Raw genomic sequence first — 20,064 nt, forward strand, 5'->3', positions numbered from 1 at the left:
CATCTTCTTACTTGGAAGAGAGAGTCACAGTGGGTATTGTGGAAGTAAGGCTAATACCTATTGCATTTCTTAGAGTCATTTTCTCCTTAAACTTTGTTTCAAAACCGTTATATTAACTAAACATTTTGTATGCAATCTTCTCTTATATTAGCTTCTAACAATCGATGAGTGTTAGTTGGAGGACCATAAAAGAGGACACGTACTGTTTTAGCAAAATTGCATATTGATTCCAAAGTGTTTAAAAAAAACTTTACATGAATTATGTCTTAATATGATTCAATGATTCATAACCAAGTATAGAACTGAAAGGAAAAGTCATGCCACAAATTTATTTGCATTATTAAAATAATCTTGTCAAGGGTTCTCAGGGCCAGGTGAGGACGGAGTGATGAATACAAAACTGCTCCGTATCACCCACTATGGACACTGTTATTATCAAAACCACACACAGGACAGCTCAACAGGATCCGGCAGGAGAGCAAGGAAAGGAGGTGCACTGGTTACATTGACTCAAGAGTGTTTCTCTCAGGACTTTGTCAGCAATCACCCCTCATAAATCCTGGTGTATTTAAAGTAAACCATTGTGAGCATGGAATCATAGTTTGCTTTTCTCAGGAGATGGGAAAGAGTTTTTTATATTTAAAGAATCAAAATGAAACAGTGGAGGTCTCATTTGTTAAATAGATCATTTTCTGCTTTCTTCATTCCAAAAAAAAAGATTACTTGCAGTTGATTAACTTTCATGGGGAGGGTGAGAGGACAGATGCTCAATTCTGATAAAACACTGAGCACAGTACCCGAATGAAAGCTCTAAAATAACTGTGTGAAGCCAACCAGCACTGTCCATCACAGAGAAGAAAGAGCTGGTCCAGCTGTATCCAGACTGTATGTCATGGGAACAGTCTTCCTTTTCACGCCCCAGACCCCAGAGTACAAGAGGGCTTGACAGATTAGCCTGGGCTGTGGTTTTCAAATGCCTTTTTAGAGCTGGGGTCCTCCCATATCTTTTTCCCTGTGGAAGAACTATCATGAAAGAACTTTGCAACACTGAATGGGTGGAATTCTAGCTAATCTGGTAGAAGCAGCTCCTCGCCATCCTCAGCTCTCTTGATTAGCTCCTCAAGAGGACCCCAGGGAAACCACCACCTAATCCAGGGCACTCATCTTACTGACGAGGACGGAATCGTAGCCCCAGACTGGTGAAGTGACTTGCCCAAGGCCAGAAACCAGCAGCAGATCTAAGCCAGCTAGGTCTCCCGATGACCAGGACAGCGATTTTCCATTATACCACTGACAGCCAATTGGCAATCTGGGCACCCACGTGACCCCTAAGACTTCTGCACAGTGATTGGAATGAATCTTTGGGGACTTTTAAGGGTCTGCTCTTGTTTCTGAATGATTCTATTAACTTCAACGATGCATTAAGTGCAAATACAGTTTGATTTTGATGACATTCAACTACTAAAAGATAAAAGGCTGTATTAGTGCACAAAGCACGTGCCTCATTTGGATCTGGGCTGCTTTCTGGCATGAGTTCTTGCATCTGAGGTACAGTTTGAAACTCAACAAACAGACCTACATCGGAGATAACAAAGTCATCAGTCAGGGTCTCCAATTTGAATAAAACAGTTTGATTTTGCCCATGAGGATGGCACTGCAGCAAGCTGATCGGATTAGCTCACATTAACCATACTCAGTTCTGTGGTACACATTGCATGTTGCTAGGTGATTCAACAGAGGGGGACAGAGGACTGACTGACGAGCCTAGTAACTCTTAAATGACTGTAATATACACATGCAGAAAATGGAAGCCTCCTGTCACAGCTGCCGTCTGCTTCACAAAAAGTCACCCAAAGTAAATTCATTATTTTCAAAAAAGCAAAGACCCTAAAAGCTCTTGAAAACACTTTCTTTATCATGAGCTGTGCTCTTCATTTTATTGGGCTTGGAGTGTCCCACGGTTTCTGGTATAAAACGCCATTTTCAAGAGTGTGTAACTTGTCTATTTAAGTCTCCCTGGCCCAGAGCCTGGAATGCAAATTCTGTTTCTGAGATCCACTTTGTTTTCAGCAACATTCAAAGGAGAAGGAGTAGGGGGTGCTATCGGTATGCAGGGTGTGAGTTTGTTTTCACAATCATAGAAATCCTCTGTGTTCCAAAACAGCTTACACATTTTATCGAATTAGACCAACTGAATTTTTTTCAGATTGCTGCATGGCATTTTTTTCTTAAAAAGAGGATATTCTGAAAGCTGTCACAATGATTCTTCCAAATGAAACAACTTGGATTTTCTCAACTTCCTTATATACTATCTTGATATTTGGTAATTTTAACAGAGTAAAATAAGAAACCTGACAATGACAAATCAATACACATAACCTTTAGAGGGCTGCGATTGGATCTTGATTATATCTCTGGAGCTACTGTGCTACATTCCTGATACATGCTTATATTTATGACCTCACAGCCTATTAATCAAAAAAATTTTGGTTGCTCCCGAGAAAAAGTGTTCCCAGCAGGGTACCATCCATCTTTCTAATAATATCAAAGTGAAAGAAAAGAAAAGAAAAGAAAAGACATGGGACATTGGCAAATACAGGATGCAGATTATTTGGGTTTAATGGACGGGGCATGGCAGCCAAGCACTTGGTACTTGGTTTGATTCTTAAAATGGTTGAGAATGGTGGATGGTTTCTGGAAAGTACCTTCTAAACTGAAAGCCAACCAAGTGAAACGTGTAATATGCTTTTACAAGGTTCTTCTGGAGAACAAAGGTTTCCTTTGATAGTATACGCACTTTTTGAGTCTGTGTCATAAGCCTATAGGAGCTTTGAAGTCCATATAAATACTTAAGGGACAGTCCTACTTAGCTGCATAGGCTATTACAGAGAAACAGGAACATTCCGTGGACTCGCTGTGAGTAGGAAGGCCCTCTGGGTTTCTTTCTTCTCTATTTATTTTAATAATTTCTAGGGGCTGTCAAGTTATCAGAAAGCAGAGGGAAACAGTAGAAAAGTGAGACCTTCTCTAATTAAAAAAGACTGGCATTCTGAAGCTCCTGAGACTTATTTTTCTCCCTGTAATTTCTAAAATATTATGATGTAACAGAGGTGGGACTTTTTATTTGAATATTAAAAGATAAAATGCTTTAATGAGAACTTCTCAAGTCATTCATTTGCATAGCTATTTGCACAGCAATATCAACTATATATTATCATTAGGCAAAGTAACTTTGCCATAATGACTACAGGAATTATTCCAAAGTTTCTTCTACAACCTTCTCTTCTGCCAACCCTACTACACTTTTTTCCCTTAGCATGTCCACATACACATTCAGGGCTGGTGCACTTCTTTATTGTAGTGCAATTTTCTAAACCAGCTGACTACTTTGAAGATGTAAATCGACAAACATTAAAGATGAGGATGTGTGTGTGTGTGTGTGTAGATAGATAGATAGAAAGCTTAGAGCTCTAAGTCATAAGACAGTTTGTATTTGCCTGCATTTTACTGTTTTATCTACCAAAATGTCAATTTTATATGGTTCAGCCTAACACATATATATGTATGCATGATATACATGATTGTGTATGTATCATGTATCTTTGCATATATCACAAAACATTTATTTGTACATGTCAGTGAAAGTTAAAGATCACGTGCCAGTCTTCACTTAGTAGTACTTTATATCAGGGGAAATTTTACCCAACAAAACAACAGAAAATGTTCTTTTAGCTTCTCATGGCAAAACTCCTATTTGAATTTCAGGTGTTTTGTTTTTCTTGCCGATAGCATGCGTGGACAGAACGACGATCGCTAGAGGTCCTCTGATATAGGTGCCCGCTCTGGAGACACTCCAGAAAGCTCAGCCATCTTTCTAAAGAACATTTTCTAGCCCCAGCCATCAGTCCCACTTAGCAGTTACACTGCAGACACTTACTGAACACCTTGACTATCGTGGGCGCCTCAAACACGTTGTCCTCAGTGACTAGCATGCACACAAATCTCTTCTCATCGCTGATTCTTGCGTTACTGATGGACAACGTGTAGTTTTCTGAGAGGCTCAGTCTGTCTTTGTACTCTGGGACATCGTCATACTGCACACTTTTCTTTGTAGAGGACCTGAAGGCAATAAATACTGGGGACCCATCGGGTTTTTCCTAAAAATGAAAATAACAATAGATTTAAAAACAAGCATACTCAGATATTTCAAGATTACATCCAGAATAACAAAACATCCTTGGCCATATTCTTCCACCAACCTTTATAGGTCTGTCCAAGAAGAATAATTTTGGATACGAACCTCATATAAATCTTTGGTTTGGAAAATATCTTTTCATAAGAGAAGCTGTAAGTTCTTTCACAGGTTATCAGTTTAAATATGGGAAATTGAGAGGATCAAGTTCTAGGGATCTGAGCTTTTCTTGCATCTGGAGGATAGAATTAGCGACTATTTTGAAACTGTCAAGGGCTAGCCTTATGTCTAATACAACAGAAAATAACAGATGGAAACATACAAATGTACAGAATGATATCTAGCTAACCATCACAGCAAACCATACCATTGGGCTGCAAACGCTTGTTTAGAAATCCTGGGCAATTATCTTTTGCATATCACTTACTTTAATTCACACACTTTAAATGTCCACACCTTTCAGTTTCAGCCGAAACTGACATAGCTGACCTTTACACATAACATAGTTTAATGAGTCTTCAGGGAGGAACAGCATTTGCCCTTGTGAAACAATATGTCCATTAAGCAACAGAATCAGATTAATCACTAAAATCCATAGTTTTGCCATCTGAGTTATAAAACTTAGCTCAAAGGGCTTTCATACAGAAATTTATTATAAAAATAAAACGTAATCTGGCATATACAATTATACCAAGAGCACTGAGACATATAATTCATTTCTTCCTCTGCTCCCACAAAAATTCTCTTATCTAATAAGCAATTTAATCTAAAATAGAGGCCAATCCCTCTTCTATTTACCTCACAAGGCCTTTTTTGAAAATAAAATGATACAACATTTTAAAGTGCATAGCAAATTTCAAGGTTCTATGGGCAGTTACATTTTAAAAATTATTCATATTTATTACTGTTATAGACTAAATGTTTGTCTCCCTACCCAATACATATGTCAAAGCCCTAAGCCCCAGTATGTTACTTTGGAGGTGTAATTACTCTGAGAAGTAATTAGATTTACATAAGGTCATGAGGATGGTGCCCTCATGAAGGGATTAGCGCCCTTACAAGAAAAGGAGGAGACAGGAGCGCTCTCACTCTCCACGAGAAATCAAAGAGGTCAGAGGAGTAGAAAGTCGAACGGCAGCTGTCTGCGAATCAGGAGGAGAATCCTCACCAAGCATCTTCCAGCATCTTGATCTGGACTTTCCACTTCAGAACAGGGAGAAATAAGCATCTGTTGTTTCAGCCCCCAGTCTATGGTATTTTGTTATAGCAGCCCAAACTAAGACAATTAAGAAGCTAATCTTGGCGGCCAAAGTTTTAGTTGATTGAATATCTGAACACATCAATCATATTTTCCTTAAATCTTTTAATTTTGTCACAAGTTCGTAATGCAAATCCTTACCCTGACTCATTCTTTCAGTAAGAGAAATACGTGAGACGAGTACCTTAAATTTCTGTATTCATTCACTTATGCAACAAATAATAGTTATTAAATTTTGAGCATTTAACTAAAGGCCACGTACTCTCTTTGGGCCTCCCATGCATTAATTGATTCAATACTCGTAACAACCCTGTAAGTTAGAGTTATACCATTAGCTCCATTTACAGATTAGACAATGCAGGCAGAGGCTGGTTAACTAACCTGTCCAAGGGCCCAGCTAGCGTATCTCAGCAGAGCCAAGACCGGAGCCCCGCCTCCCAGCTCCACTCCGACTGCCCTGGACCACTCTTGATGGCCACTGGATGCCTCTTCTGTACCAGGCCCTGAGGTAGGTGCTGGTGAAGAGGTGGTGGGAGTGGGGTGCGGAGGGACACAGGGAGCCAGCACCTCCATTCCTACAGAGACCACCATGCGGTAGGGGAGAAACTAATCCGTCCTTCCTCTACGTTTTCACTCTCTCCCAACCAGCCCTTTGTCTTCAGCTACTTTAGAGCTTGAAGACTATGTCTGCAAATCAGTACAGCACATGGCACTTCCAATGGATCACATCAGTTTATTGCTGAAGATTTTTGCTTAATTAACAACTTGAAAATTGCCATTGTTGTTTGTGCCATTGTGCCAGTTCAGTTTGGGTGAAAATTATTCCCTGGGTTATGGTCAAAAATGTCTGTGATCACAGAAGTTTTTCACCATATGTGTTCCATTGATTCTGGCAGTCAGCTTGACTCAACAGGTGAATTACGTGGTAGTCTCCCAGACCCTTAGTATTTTAGGGGTGTGAATAGACTTTGTCCTCATAGGCCTTAACTTCATATTCCCACTTTTATATGGAACCAAAAATAGTTCAAAATTACCCAAGGTGAGCTGGATCACAGGAGGAGAGTACAGAAAGATGCTATGCCACCTCACTTCCTTTCTCTCCATTCAAACGTCCCTCCCACAAGTACAGTGTGCTTAGATCTTCGCAGCCCCACAGCCACAACAGCCTACATTTTTCATGCAATTACCGTGTACCAAGTACTAGGTAAGTATTCTGATATGAATTACTTCAAGTAACCCTCACAACACTATAAGGAAGATTATTCTTATCATCTCACTTTATAGATGAGGAAAAGGGGATTAATTCACTTGTCCAGAATCCCACAGCTATTATATGGTAGCACATGTTGGTCTCACTTCAGAACCCATATTTTAAAAGACTGTGCCTTACCACCCTTGGAGTGCAACCTTAAGCACATTTCCCAAAGTGTGTTCTGCAGAATGTTTGTTCTTGGAGATATTTGATGGGAAAAGCGTATGGTTAAATAAGTCTAAGAAATGAATCAAACTCAGACAACTCCTGTCATGTTTTACTATACGAAAGGCTCTGAGAAGTGCTGCAATAAAGAAACTTTTCGAAAATTATTTGACCGTCAAATCCTTTTCCTATTCCAATACCACTTAATATTTCAAGGAGCTGGGGAAAATTTGCCGTTGTGTTCAAGGGAACATATTTCTGCTTTAAGCTGGCAAACTACCATGAGCCTCATGTGATCCAGCCCTGGGAAACTGTGCCACACGGGCCCCTTTTGTTGGTTTTGGTAATTAAGTAGAGATTTTCATCAGTCAAGGTACCTAGCCACTCTACATCCACCTACCAGGATATCTACCCTCCATTTCCAGAGCTATCCGTACCTCAATACCTGAGAAAATATGAATTTGCTATATGCAAAAAATGGATAAAATCAACAATGTTAAATATAAAAAGAACCTACCACAGCCACACAATTCTAAGACAAAATACCAGAAACAAGCTTGTAATGCTGATGACTAATTCCCAGTGAGTGCTTGGTCCTCTGGCTACTGGTGTATCTCGCCTTGGCAGTAGCCACACCAAACAGAACACGAGCATGTGGAGAAGGGCTGGCCTCGCCTGCCAGGCTCTGCCCTGTTCTCCACTGAGTTTCTTCTGGAACTCTACCCCTAACACTTAAGGTTGAATTTCTCAGACTAATATGATCTAGCAGTTACATGTTTATTGGCTTTATTTTAAGATAGCATTTGTTAGGTAAGACTTAAGAATTACTATTTTGACATATTCAACATATTTATTCTACCTTCCTCCATTTGTACCCACAGTTGAATATTGTCATTATGTTCATTTGAAATTCACATTTAGTCACAAGAGGAATTTTATTTCAAAAACTAGAGGCAATTAACCAAGTCCAAGGTAGGTCACACTTACATATTTCCATTTGCCAAACATGAGGTTCTGAGGTACGCTGAGTCGGCAAGGCATGATAATAGTGTCTCCATAGGCTGAATTTACAGTATCCCATCCAAGGCCTTTAGAAAAAAGGACAAAAGGAGAGAGAAGATTTTAACTGTCTTCTTGAAGTAACAGAGTAAACAGCTTCAGCTCAAGTGCACGTCCTAACGAAGGTTCTCCATTACAATTTTATCATAACATACAAAAAGTACTAAGCTAGAATATACCTCCTATTTAAATACCAAAAGTTCTTAATTCACCACTAAGCCTTTGAATGTCACAGAATTCAAATTTATAGACCTCCACTTTTACCAGGGAACAGATGAGTAGTGTATTCCAAAGGAGCATAGTGGAACCTCAGGGTGTCCATAAGAAAAAAAATCCACTATATTTCATAGACGTGTGGGACAAAGATTAACATGCTTAAAATTCTCAAAGCTAGCTTTAAACGTATTTGTTTCATTTGAAAATACTGTCAAATTTATCTTCTGGAAAATTTAAAAAACTACTAACACCTAAGAACTAATAAATATAAGACCACAACTGAAGTTTAATTATAAGGAGGAAAATGGGCACGCAAATGGCTTATTTTATAGTTGTAATGGCTAAAATACTAGTTGTAATTTTAATTTTACATAAAATATTAACATGGTAAGAATTTATACTACGAAAATTCTTCATAAAGTGTTGTTTTCAAAGTGATTGCCCTGCATTTCTGGTAGACAATCTAACTAAAACCAAAGTTTGCTACTAAGGTACAGAAAACTTACTGGTATTATTTAATTCTTTATTGGGAAAAAACGTAAATGATAATTAAGTTGTCAAAAACCCCACAATTTTTGCACATGTATATAACATACTATTCAAATCTATATATATTCATGAAGTTTAAAAAAACTCAGGCATTTAACTTGACAATATTAGTTAGAAAACATCTCAGATTCTCTTTACCTTATTTTGTTTACAGTGATCTTTAAGATTAAGTACTTTTACAATTAAATATCTACTAAGATATGTCATAATTGGATATAGAGTGTGAAGGGGTAACTTTATTTTATAGTGTAGGAAAAAAATGATATTTTGTCCAGCAGGTGGTGCCAAAGTGCAAAGCTAAAGCAACCCACAGCACATAAATAAGACCATCTCAGGACGCTGAAGAAGCAAGGCAGGGTGGAGACCGTCTGTCACTGTTACCCATCCGTCACGACGCATACAAAAATTTCACATAGAGATAAGAAGTCATTACCTTTAGTGAAGAAAAAAGCTAATAAAATTCCCATTTTAAAATTCTGTCAACTGAGGAGACTACTTCCCCTGAAAGCAATTTTGCCCCAGTGAACAAAAACATTGCAAAGAAGACAAATATCACGTAAATGTGCCACACAACCACTAGTTTCTAGCATTTTTAACATTGTTAAAATAAAGAATACAAAATACAAGCCATGAGAATGTGTTATTCACTTGCTATTCGAGATGAGAGGTTTACTAAAATTGTTTATTACGTATTCAGTTTTATAATAAAAAATTACCTCAATAATTTTTAATTGTTTAGTGTTCCCCATACTCTAATTTTAATTCCTTTTTCTTCAAAACATTGAAAAGCTTACGACTGTAGATGAAGAAACGGTCTCTTCAGCCTTGTTAAAATAAAAATTATGATGGTTTCAATATGTGGTTGTAGACATATAAACTAATGACAGTTAAGAAATTGCTTTATTTCACAATACAGGGCTTGTTTTCGACAATACTTTGGCTCCCAAATGTGGAACTTCTACCACGTATTTTAAGATCTATTTATGCCCTATTCAGGAAACCATTTTGTGATTTAATATTTTGTTTCTTCATCAGTATATAGCAAGGTGCTTAAATATATAATAACTAAAATGATGTGGATCTATACCTTAAATTACAGCAGGACATGCATCTCTAATAATCTCCTAACATCACAAAGGACACCTTCTTTTGGCAACTGACGGTGCTCTCATGGTGGGTCAAGAAGTGGAAACGGTTTACAGAGCTTAGGCACAAATGAGGTGAATCCTTTGCCAGGTATAGGAAAATATGAAAACTCTTTTTCCAAAAAATTGAATGTTTTGTTCTTTCTTACAGACCATTTTTCTTTTCTCTGCCCTACAGAACTTTAACGTGCTATGTATACCCCAATTTTATAACAGATTTAAAGCTGTATGGCTTTCAAGTACATAGTGAGTTAGCATGATGAAAGTCATTACAACAGGGAAGGGACCATCTCTCTCTCTCTCTCTTTTTTTCGTTCCTGAGGAAGATTAGCCCTGAGCTAACTACTGCCAATCCTCCTCTGTTTCCTGAGGAAGACTGGCCCTGAGCTAACATCTGTGCCCATCTTCCTCTACTTCATATGTGGGACGCCTACCACAGCATGGCTTGTCAAGTGGTGCCATGTCCGCGCCTGGGATCTGAACTGGAGAACCCTGGGCTGCCAAGAATCGGAACGTGCGTACTTAACCCCTGCGCCACCGGGCCGGCCCCAAGGGACCATCTCCTTTTAATCTTTGTGTCCCCAGAAACAATGCCTGGCATTGACTGGGCATCTAGTAGAATGGTTTCTCATTTGAATGTTGTGGAGTCCTTTCCATTTTGATTATCAAATCAACCTCTTTGAAAACAGGGAGGAGTTGATAACACTGGAACTTCGAGAATTCTTATTCCTACCACATACTGTAAAGGCTGTCACATAGTGTCTTCAATGTGCCAGGAACATGGGTTTGTGTGTGGATGGCACTCTGTTTTGATGAGAAACAAATACAAAGCAAACATTTTTATAAGAGTTCATGGATGAAACTATAGGAGAGAACACTCCTCCCTTCCCTTTCCAAAGAAATTAAGGTCTATTTGCGCTCTGTGATTTGTGAATGATACTATACAATGCCTTTTTCCTTACTTGTGATGACCACAAAGCAAAGAGCTGTTTTTTAAAAGTAGTTGAAAGTTCACGGGTTGGGCCTTTTATTGACAGCTTGATATCCGAAATCAGCCACGACTGGACTCCTTAGAGCATAACAACATAAGGAGAAGAAGACACGGACAAGGAGGGCAGGAGGGAAAAGGCCAACAGTTACAGACAGCACTGGTCCACAGACAGGGGCAGCATGCATGACGGTAAGTTGGATGGCATTAGGAGCCACGATCATGATGATTTTAGAAATAAAGTTTGCTGTAATCATCAACTTTCCTCTTCCGGTGAGAGTAAACTGACCCCCAGCTTCATCTGATGGGAAGACTAAAGGCTCGGACCTGTGGAGGAGCTCCTGTCTCTAACTCCTCGGGGATAAGTGGCTACAAAGATGACTGTGGTTTGAGGAATGAGCATCCTGATTCCTAGAGTCTCAGTCTTTGAGACAAAGTGCCAGTGAGACCCACAGTAGCTGTCAACACAAATGACTCTGTTTATGCTTTACGTGGAAGCAAGAGATTTCAGCTTTGAATTGCGAAGTCTGAATCAACTTTAGCTTACTAGAATTCCCCTGCAATTTTCTCCCTGTAATATTAGTTGGTTAAATTATTCATGATTTTGTAGCCTAGAGATTATTGGACACTATTGCAGATATGGAAGGTCTATGACGTCTTTCCTCAAAGATGCTAAATATAAAATATATAAGGAATCTGTGTGTACACGTGTGTATATTTCCGTGTGGTCTATGTCATATCTACGTGCATGTGCATATGTTATAACATGCTTTAAACTGAGCTAGAAGCCTTCTGTATGAAATGTGTTCTATAAATTTAAGGTACTGTTATTAACTGTTAATATTACTGTTGTTATCAAAATATCCTGACATAAAATAAAACATAAAAATTATTATACTTGAAGGGCAGTGTGTAATTATTTAAGCATTTTTAATGAAGAGTTATGAACTAAAGATAAAGAGCAATAGAACTAGAAAGGTTACAGAGTAGAACCCAGTGAAAATACAATGGGAAAAGCACAGCAAAATGAAAAGCTCTTGACTAAATAATTTCTACGTATACAATCACAGGCCAGTGATCATAAAATACAAGACAGCTAAACTTATGCACTTCTTATAGCAAATAATTTAACTAGGCACTGAAACAGACTTGGGTAAAATTTTGATGTTGGGTAAACATTTTTATTTCTAATTGAACTAGTAAAAATGCAATAATTTTGGTTATATTGGTAAGATATACTTTTTCCGTATAAACATTCTTAAGGACTGTTAAGTTCAGAGCACTCATTCTCTTTGCATTGCTGACACATAGACATTTGAGTTGAGGTAGCTTAAAATTCAGAATCTCCTACCACATTTCCAGGAGAATAATGCAGAAAAATAGGGTGAGAATTAACCAGGCTATTTTTACCTGCTGTAATTTAGTGTGCTTAAATATTTTTATTGCACTGATATTTTAACAGCATCATCATTCTTAAAAGCGTTTTTGAGCTCTGTAGCTCCGTTATGTGTCATAGAAGGGTTAATCACAATTACATTTGGCTCAGAAGACTAAAGTCCAGTTCTACAGAAATTTGAGAGAAATTTATTTGTGCAGATGAATTGTTGGGGAGAAAGCAGGTAGAAATGAGAAGGTTATCCTTAGAAATTACTTTCATATTTGACTGACTTTGACAGAGAAACATGCTATTGTCCCTATTTGCTATGTTAATGAATTAAGATATGCACAACTGTAATTAAACATGTCAATATTTTGTAACATCATTGTATAATAGTGTTTCCCAACCTCGTTACTATTGACATTTGGGGCTAAATAAATCTTCATCATGGGGGCTGGCTTGTGTATTGTAGGATGTTTAGCAGCATCCTTGCCTCTGCCCATTAGGTGCCAGCAGCACCCTCCCCCTAGTTATAACAAGAAATCTCCAGTCATGACAAATGTCCCCAGGAGGAAAAACTGCCCCCAAACTCCAATCTGTTTGAGAACCACTAACTTAGACCTTCAACTATTGGCTTCTTTTTTTATTCAATAAATTGTGCTTTCCAATAAAGGGATGATTGTTGTAAAATAGGATCTTAGTGTAGGCCTGAACAATCACTGAACAGGAATGGAGGGAGAGACGGAGCAGAAATGGCACATGACAACCCTTGGTTATTCTCAAATTTGTTTTCCTCACAGAAACATCTCATATTATATTAAACTATAATTTGGAGATTGATCCCTGACTCTGACAATTTGAGATCCAATCTCTTTACAGAAATTACAAAAAATATTCTGTTTTAGCAAATTTCCTTCAAGTACCACAATCAAGCACCAACTATACATACTATATATGCTTTCTAAACCATACATATCACACATATTTAATTTAATATGTTAAAATATCATAGTTCTATTGAGAGAGGGTGAAGTAAATGTCTTTAAGTGTCTTCCAAACCTGTGATTTTATGAGTAAATGACACAAAGTTATCTTATAATTCCTTCAATACTTTATTGCATTGAATGAGAGTGTAAGATTTTTGTCAAGGTATCTGATATATAGGAAGTAAGATTTGTGTGTGTGTGTGTGTGTGACACAAGTCCTGTAATTCCCAAGAAATTTGAAAAGAATGGCAGATGGGAGAAGACATCTGAGGGGATCTAATGTTATTTTCAGAAATAGAGAAAAGGGTTTTTCTACCCTCTTTTTCAATTTCCCTTCAACAAACTTAGGTATTTGGGGGCCAAAATGGGTCTTTGCTGAATCTGAAGCAGAGATATATTTGTTCAAAATTCACTTCCTGCACTGCCTTTCATAAGAGTCATATACTGTAATGTAGGTATAATTGTGTAATGCCTATAAATAAGAAAAAAAAACAGCAATTCTTCCTTTCTCTTTCTTCCACCAGTTCCTGCAATTCTATAAATGGATTACATTTTATCTTTTAGATAAATAGTTAAGCCACTGTGAAATAACATTTAGGGGAACAGAACCATCTTACTAAGTTACAAAATACTGCTAGCACCCAGGAATATGTTTTAAGATATGTGCTCTTACTTCCAAGTTTGGTATATTGTAATGCTCAAAATACTTATCTTTTTAGTAATCTGTAGGTCAATATAATAATCCATATTATGTCTTAGAAAGGAGCTCTACAAAAACAATACAACTTTAAAAATACAGTATCAGTACTTGCATTTCTGTGCTGAAAAGTATCTTCTCAATTTACCATTGCCTGAAAGTTCTTATACCATAAGTATGGGATGATCTATAAGGCTGAATAATACAATTCTTCCCAATTAGTTTAGGCTTTTCCTTCTTTCTTTCTTTCTTTCTTTTTTTTTTTTTTTTTGAGGAAGATTAGCCCTGAGCTAACATCCATGCCCATCTTCCTCTACTTTATATGTGAGACTCCTGCCACAACATGGCTTGACAAGCGGTGCAGAGTTCTGCTCCTGGGATCCGAACTGGCGAATTCTAGGCCACCAAAGCAGAATGTGCAAACTTAACTGCTGTGCCACTGGGCTGGCCCCGCTGCTTCATTTTTATCATTGTTGCTTGGGCCCATCTTCCCTGGCTGAATTCCTACATATCCATTAAGGCGTATCTCAAAAATCATCTATTCACGCATTCAATCTTGCATGAAGTATTAATTGAACACCTACTACAGGCAAAGTGCTAGATGTTCTTTGTGGGGGAAATATATTCCTCAAGGAACATGATGGAATTTACATGAGCTGCTTAACAGGTAAACTAAGTGCTGTGCAAATGCAGAGAAAGGAATCCTAGCAGCTTGAGGATCTTGATAAAGGCTTCCTGGAGGAAATTCCATTTCACCTGAGCACTGAATAAAGGTTCCTAGGGATGAGAAGATAAGAACTACTTCACCAGCGTGTCACAGCCGGGCACCATGTAGAGGCTGGGTGACACTTGGTTTTCTCTCTTAGGCAAACTCCATTTTTCATGATAGCAATTTCCACAGAGTAGATCTGTGGTCTTCACAAAGAACATGGCCTAAAACTAGCAGTTTTCCCAAATTCATAAACACGCATAAAATTTCCCTAATAAAATGCAATAAACTGTTAGATGTCTTTACTTTCATTGTCAACACTAGCATTTAGATTCCTTTCGGGGCCACTTTTAAATTAAAAGCAAATAGTTTATTTAGAAATGATTTAAAAGCAACAGAACTGATTTAAGTTGTGGATCCTTGTTTTTATCTTCTGAGACATGCCTCATGAATTTTAAATCGGGAAATGTACAGACTCTACTGTGTTTGTTAGAATTTCTTAACTTGAGAACTATGAGTGAACATTAGGGCATCTATGAATCTTCTGAAGTTATTTTAAAAACCCCCAAATTGTGGTAAACTGAAACATTTGTTTTGTAGAAAGAGAATTCAAAGCTTTCATCAGATTGTGAAAGGTAACCTTGAATAAAAAATAAAATGTTTAAGGTTCATTCTAAATTGAATGGAACTTATGGAAGCACAGTCTGATGGTATATATCAAATTTTGAAATGCTAATACCCTTTGATCCATCAATTCTGCCACTGGGAATCTATCCTACAAAAGTTTTTGTCCAAGTGCACAGTGTAGACAAAGAGAACACAGCATTCTTTTGAATACTAAAAAACCGGAGGAAACTAAACGTTTAGCCATCCAGGAGCATAGCCACACCATGTTCTACATGAACCCACTGAAAAGAAGTGAGAGTCAAATATACTGTTTTCCTTTTTTCTCTCTCTATTTCAGCATTTGGAATTTTTTATCATTCATTTATTCATTCATTCATTCATTCTTTGACTACTGAGTACCTACTCCATGCCAAGCTCTGACCTAGGACAGGTGATGCAGCAATGATCAAAAAAAAGAAAGAAAACCCCCCAAAACCAAAAACTGCTCTTATAGAGTTCAAATTCTAGTCATATATATTTATCCACGTATTTAAAAGTTTCATTTCTTTTCAAAAAAGAGAAAAAGTATCAGTTTAGTTCCTCCATTATGCTGCAAGCTATCTGAAGGGAAAGCCTATGTGTGACCCGTTTGGAAGCTGGCGGCAGCCCTGTGAAGGCTGCAGGAGCCCTAGGGTAATGGTGCCCTGGAGCCCGCGCGCATATTGAATCACAGCTCTAACTCCGCATCCCCACAGCCCATATCGTCTCTCTGCATCTCACTTTCCAGAAAACCAGATACTACCTTTTAAAATTCTAGTGAATCCAGCAAGCTGGGGCCGAGGGGTACTGTGGTGATCAGAAATCAGCGTCTTGAAATTGTTCCCCAAAAAGCTATGTTTGCTTTAAAAAACTTTCTAATGGAATACGACATCCATGAACAACCGTACACAGATCCAGACTTCCATTTGTCGCTAAACGCACCAGACTTTAAGGTTTCTCTGGCAGCCCTCCTCACATTCTTTGTTCTGATGATGAGACCGAGATTCCCACACATTTGTCCCACAACCAGCCTCTGTTACCAAGTCATCATTCCTCAGCGATGAGCGTCTGACCAGGCTGCGGGGTCTGTGCCAACACGCCAGAACACTGTTCCTTTCGTGGGGGCAAACTTAGATAAAAACACTTCCTGCTCTGTGTGTGGGGGGAGGGGACAGGGAGAACACACTGAACCCAAAATTTGAAATTTTGTTTGTGGAAAGAACAATATTCTATGTTTTATTTTAAAGTAAATTTTCATCGTGAAGGACACCAAACAGGAGAATGTTTAAGCAATATTTTCCTTTGTACTATATAGTTTGCTCATTATAAAAATTAAAAACACGTATGTAATTAATAATTTATGTTAGTTGATGCTCCTAGAGTTGACTATCACACTTCTCATAGTTATTTAGAACTTGATGCTGCGTCTTTAAGATGCTCATATAAGGCGACTCCTCCATTCAGACAGTTAGTCAATACAAAGGAAATAATCAGTAAATATTAATTCCCTTCTGCTCCCCTCCTCCAATTCAGTGTCGTGCATTAGTTCTCGCATTATCTGTATCCAGATCCTGAGTACTTCATTTGGGAACTAGCTCAAACTAAGGAGGGAGGTGGAAGAAACCAACAGCTGAACACTCCCCCGGGTTCAAATAATGCAAAGGAAAGACTAGGACGTTTATGCTCCATTGCTTTAAACATTTTCTCATCATGAAAGTGCAAGTTTAACTATTTAAGGTTCTCAGTTCCATTTGAATGGAGAAAAGTTACATTCTCCTGTGCATTTTGCCGTATTGGCTGCATTGAAGCTGTGAACACAATTCAATTATTTTAGAAAGAACAGTAACTGTACTGTATCCAGGAAAACACTATCGACAGGAAAGCAGACACAACGCTGCACCAAAGACCTTAACTGCATCATCTGAAGTAATGGAAACTTTTGGAATTGAGACGAGAGTCTGTCTTCAGAAAGAGTTCATAGTTATTGTGGTATTATTAAATTTGTTTTCTGCAAATAATTTAATGCCATGACAATCAAAAGACCTCTTGATCTGAGAAAATCAAAGCTGTCCTTGATAACACTTCCAAACTCCCAAACAACAAATTCCTAATAGCTTCAATATTCCTCAAATGCCTTAGAAAAAAACATATCACAAAGGCTTTTAGTCAATAAGATCATCATTGTTTTCAGAGAAAGCTTCTGTTAATAACAGCTTGTTATTAATTGTATAGCTTTAGCATTTAAAGTAATATTCAGCAGCATTAGAGAATTTTATTTTACTGAGGTAGTCAATTAGCAGGGATAGCAAATGAATTGTTAGGGCAACTGAATGAGCAAAGTAGTAAACTTTTGCTTCTGGATTGCCTGAGCGATCTTGTCCAGTCTGCTTGCTAACAGTATATTCCACATTAAACATCTAACTAGGTACCAAAAAATGTTTACATAGGTTGAAATAGGTTTTTGCTCTTTTCTTCATATGAATCCCAATTAGCATTGGCTGTTTCTCCTGAGGATGTAGATTTGTACAATCAAACACGGTAAGTAGTAAAGGTTAAAAAGCTATTTAATAGGTTTTCCCACATATTCGGTGCAGATTGCTGGCTGATTTCCGAGACTTAGATTTGTGTAAATTCCATGCTTTTAATTGACAACTCCCCAGAGGGGTTGTAACATAAGTTAAGGTCATAGGAAGAAAATGATGGCTTTCTATGGCATTTTCCCTTTCTTTAAGAACTAAACTCAGCTTACTATAAAATCTAGTTGTCTAGTTTTAAGGAGGAAGAAGAAATAAAAACATTTGTCCAAGACAATTTTTTAGAGACTAAAACCATAGGAAAGATAAAATTTAAAAATAAAGCCAAGAGTTGCATACACTTAGGAAATCAGCATAAACTGTTATATGAAACTGAAATCATCTTCCAGCCTTAAGAGATCTTGTGTCACCTCAAGGACCAAGTATGCATGGAAAACAATGCCCATTGTAGCTTGTCCACAGTGGGAACTCAATAAAGTAACTCTGGAATGCATAAACTTAGAGAGGTAATACTGTCATCTATTAATATTAACAATAACTTTTCACATATGCCGCTTTCCCTGACAGTCATTATTGTTAATTGATGAGTGGGAGGAAAAGTGGGAAAGAGAACAAGATAATTTAGGAAGGCAATGAGTAGTGATGCGAAATATAGGAAGCTGTATTGAAAGGTAGTTTTATCGTTTCTAAGGGTGTCAGAATGGAGGAACGTTTTAAGGATCTTGTGAAATCTGTACCTGAAGTTGACTCCAGCTTTGAAACTTTCCCTTACTCCCAAAGATTTCAACTCTGAAAGATTCATCTTATAGCCCCAGAGGCCAACTGTAATTTTGAAATGCACTATATTTATGCTGTAATTTAGGAAATGGTTCAATGTACCACAGAAGATTTTTTGGAAGACTAGCTATCATGGAGATAAAAAAAAAAATCTAGATAAGGAACACAAGTTCTTACAGCAGGAAAATGGCTCTTCTGTAGACTGCAATCACAGAGAAACATAAGCATGTGGACAGGCTATTAAGTTCTACACATGAACCCCCCTCCCGAGAGAGTAGCTGCATCGTTGGTTTCCACGCTTGTTAAAATTTGCTCCATATCTCATCTGCTCTGCTTCACATCTTCACATATTTAAGCATCAACTAAACCAACGCTTCCTCTTATTTGTTTCTTATTCAAGGGAAAAATGTTTGTGAGGTATGATGGACATGAAAATGTACCTCACAGACCCTCAGCTGCAGGGAACGTAACTTACCAGGGACCCCAACTGCTACACACTACTGTCCATCACCAAGTTTGTGCTAAGGCCACAATTTCCACAAGCTGTTCCCACTCAACTGAGCGCAGCAGGGATGGGAAAGCAGGTAAAATTGATGGAACCAAGGGACTCCTCTGAGGGCTGACTATGCTCAAGGACTCCCCGATTTCCTGACGAATGTTCCTTAGACTGCGTGAGAATCTAGGATGTAGCTGCCCAACCTTCTTTCCCTTGGGGTCATATTTACATTGCAGTCTGATGAGTCTCCCAGCTCACCAGCTCCCTCCTCACTTTATTCTCACGCGGGTGTCCCCCTAATACAATCCTGGCACGTTTAATCCACTTTGGCATCTGCTTTTCGGAGGCTCCTGCCTAACACATGGGGAAAACCAGGCAGAACTTAACTGTATTGACCCTCCGATGTTAGCAGACTATCAGATTCCAGAAAATTAGGATTCCAATATGGATATGGTGAAAAAAATTACACTTTGACTTAGTAAGGGGTTAGCTACATTAAAAATAAAAAGTACAGTAGAGTAATAATAGTAATAATAATGGACATTTTTATCATGCAATATTCTTTTGTATACATTGTACATTTTTGCATTTGGGCTCACAAAATCCCTGTGAGATGAGCGAATAAACCTGTATGGTAGCCAAATATTATGATACTTTATTTTATTGATATGATAGTGGTCACCTTGCAAAGCCAAGAGACTCTCCCAGCATCGCTAAGCCAGTACGTGGTAGAGCCAGAGATCAAAATTATTCTCAACTCAAGTCCAATTCTCACCACTATTAGATAAACAGAAAATAATTACATGTTCCTATTTCATTTTATATGGTGGGTAATTTAGGAATGTTGTTTAAAAAGTATTAAAATGCTTTCCATATTTAAACTTAAAATGTTAAAAAACACCTATAGATTGGAGGATCTAGAAAGAAAATAAAGTACCATATTTGATTACTTCTCTCTCAGTGGAATGTTATACAGCAATTGAGCATTTATTGCCAGAAAATACACTAGGTCTTGTCC

At 37.9% G+C, this 20,064-nt stretch overlaps 1 protein-coding gene across 7 annotated transcripts in view; it reads right to left on the bottom strand.

Annotated features, from left to right (window-relative positions):
• The window catches only part of ALCAM (activated leukocyte cell adhesion molecule), a 186,181-nt gene that overhangs the window by 46,006 nt on the left and 120,111 nt on the right, over nucleotides 1–20,064 (bottom strand). For all 7 annotated transcript variants that reach the window (XM_001503380.7, XM_005602026.4, XM_070242893.1 and 4 more), the window contains exons 2-3: nucleotides 7,855–7,955; nucleotides 3,938–4,157 (exon numbers count right to left, since the gene is read on the bottom strand). In XM_001503380.7, coding sequence (XP_001503430.1) covers nucleotides 3,938–4,157; nucleotides 7,855–7,955 — 321 coding nt within the window. The remainder of the gene's footprint in view (nucleotides 1–3,937; nucleotides 4,158–7,854; nucleotides 7,956–20,064) is intronic.

The sequence above is a fragment of the Equus caballus genome, chromosome 19 (assembly GCF_041296265.1).
Source record: "Equus caballus isolate H_3958 breed thoroughbred chromosome 19, TB-T2T, whole genome shotgun sequence".
Lineage (NCBI taxonomy): Eukaryota > Metazoa > Chordata > Mammalia > Perissodactyla > Equidae > Equus > Equus caballus.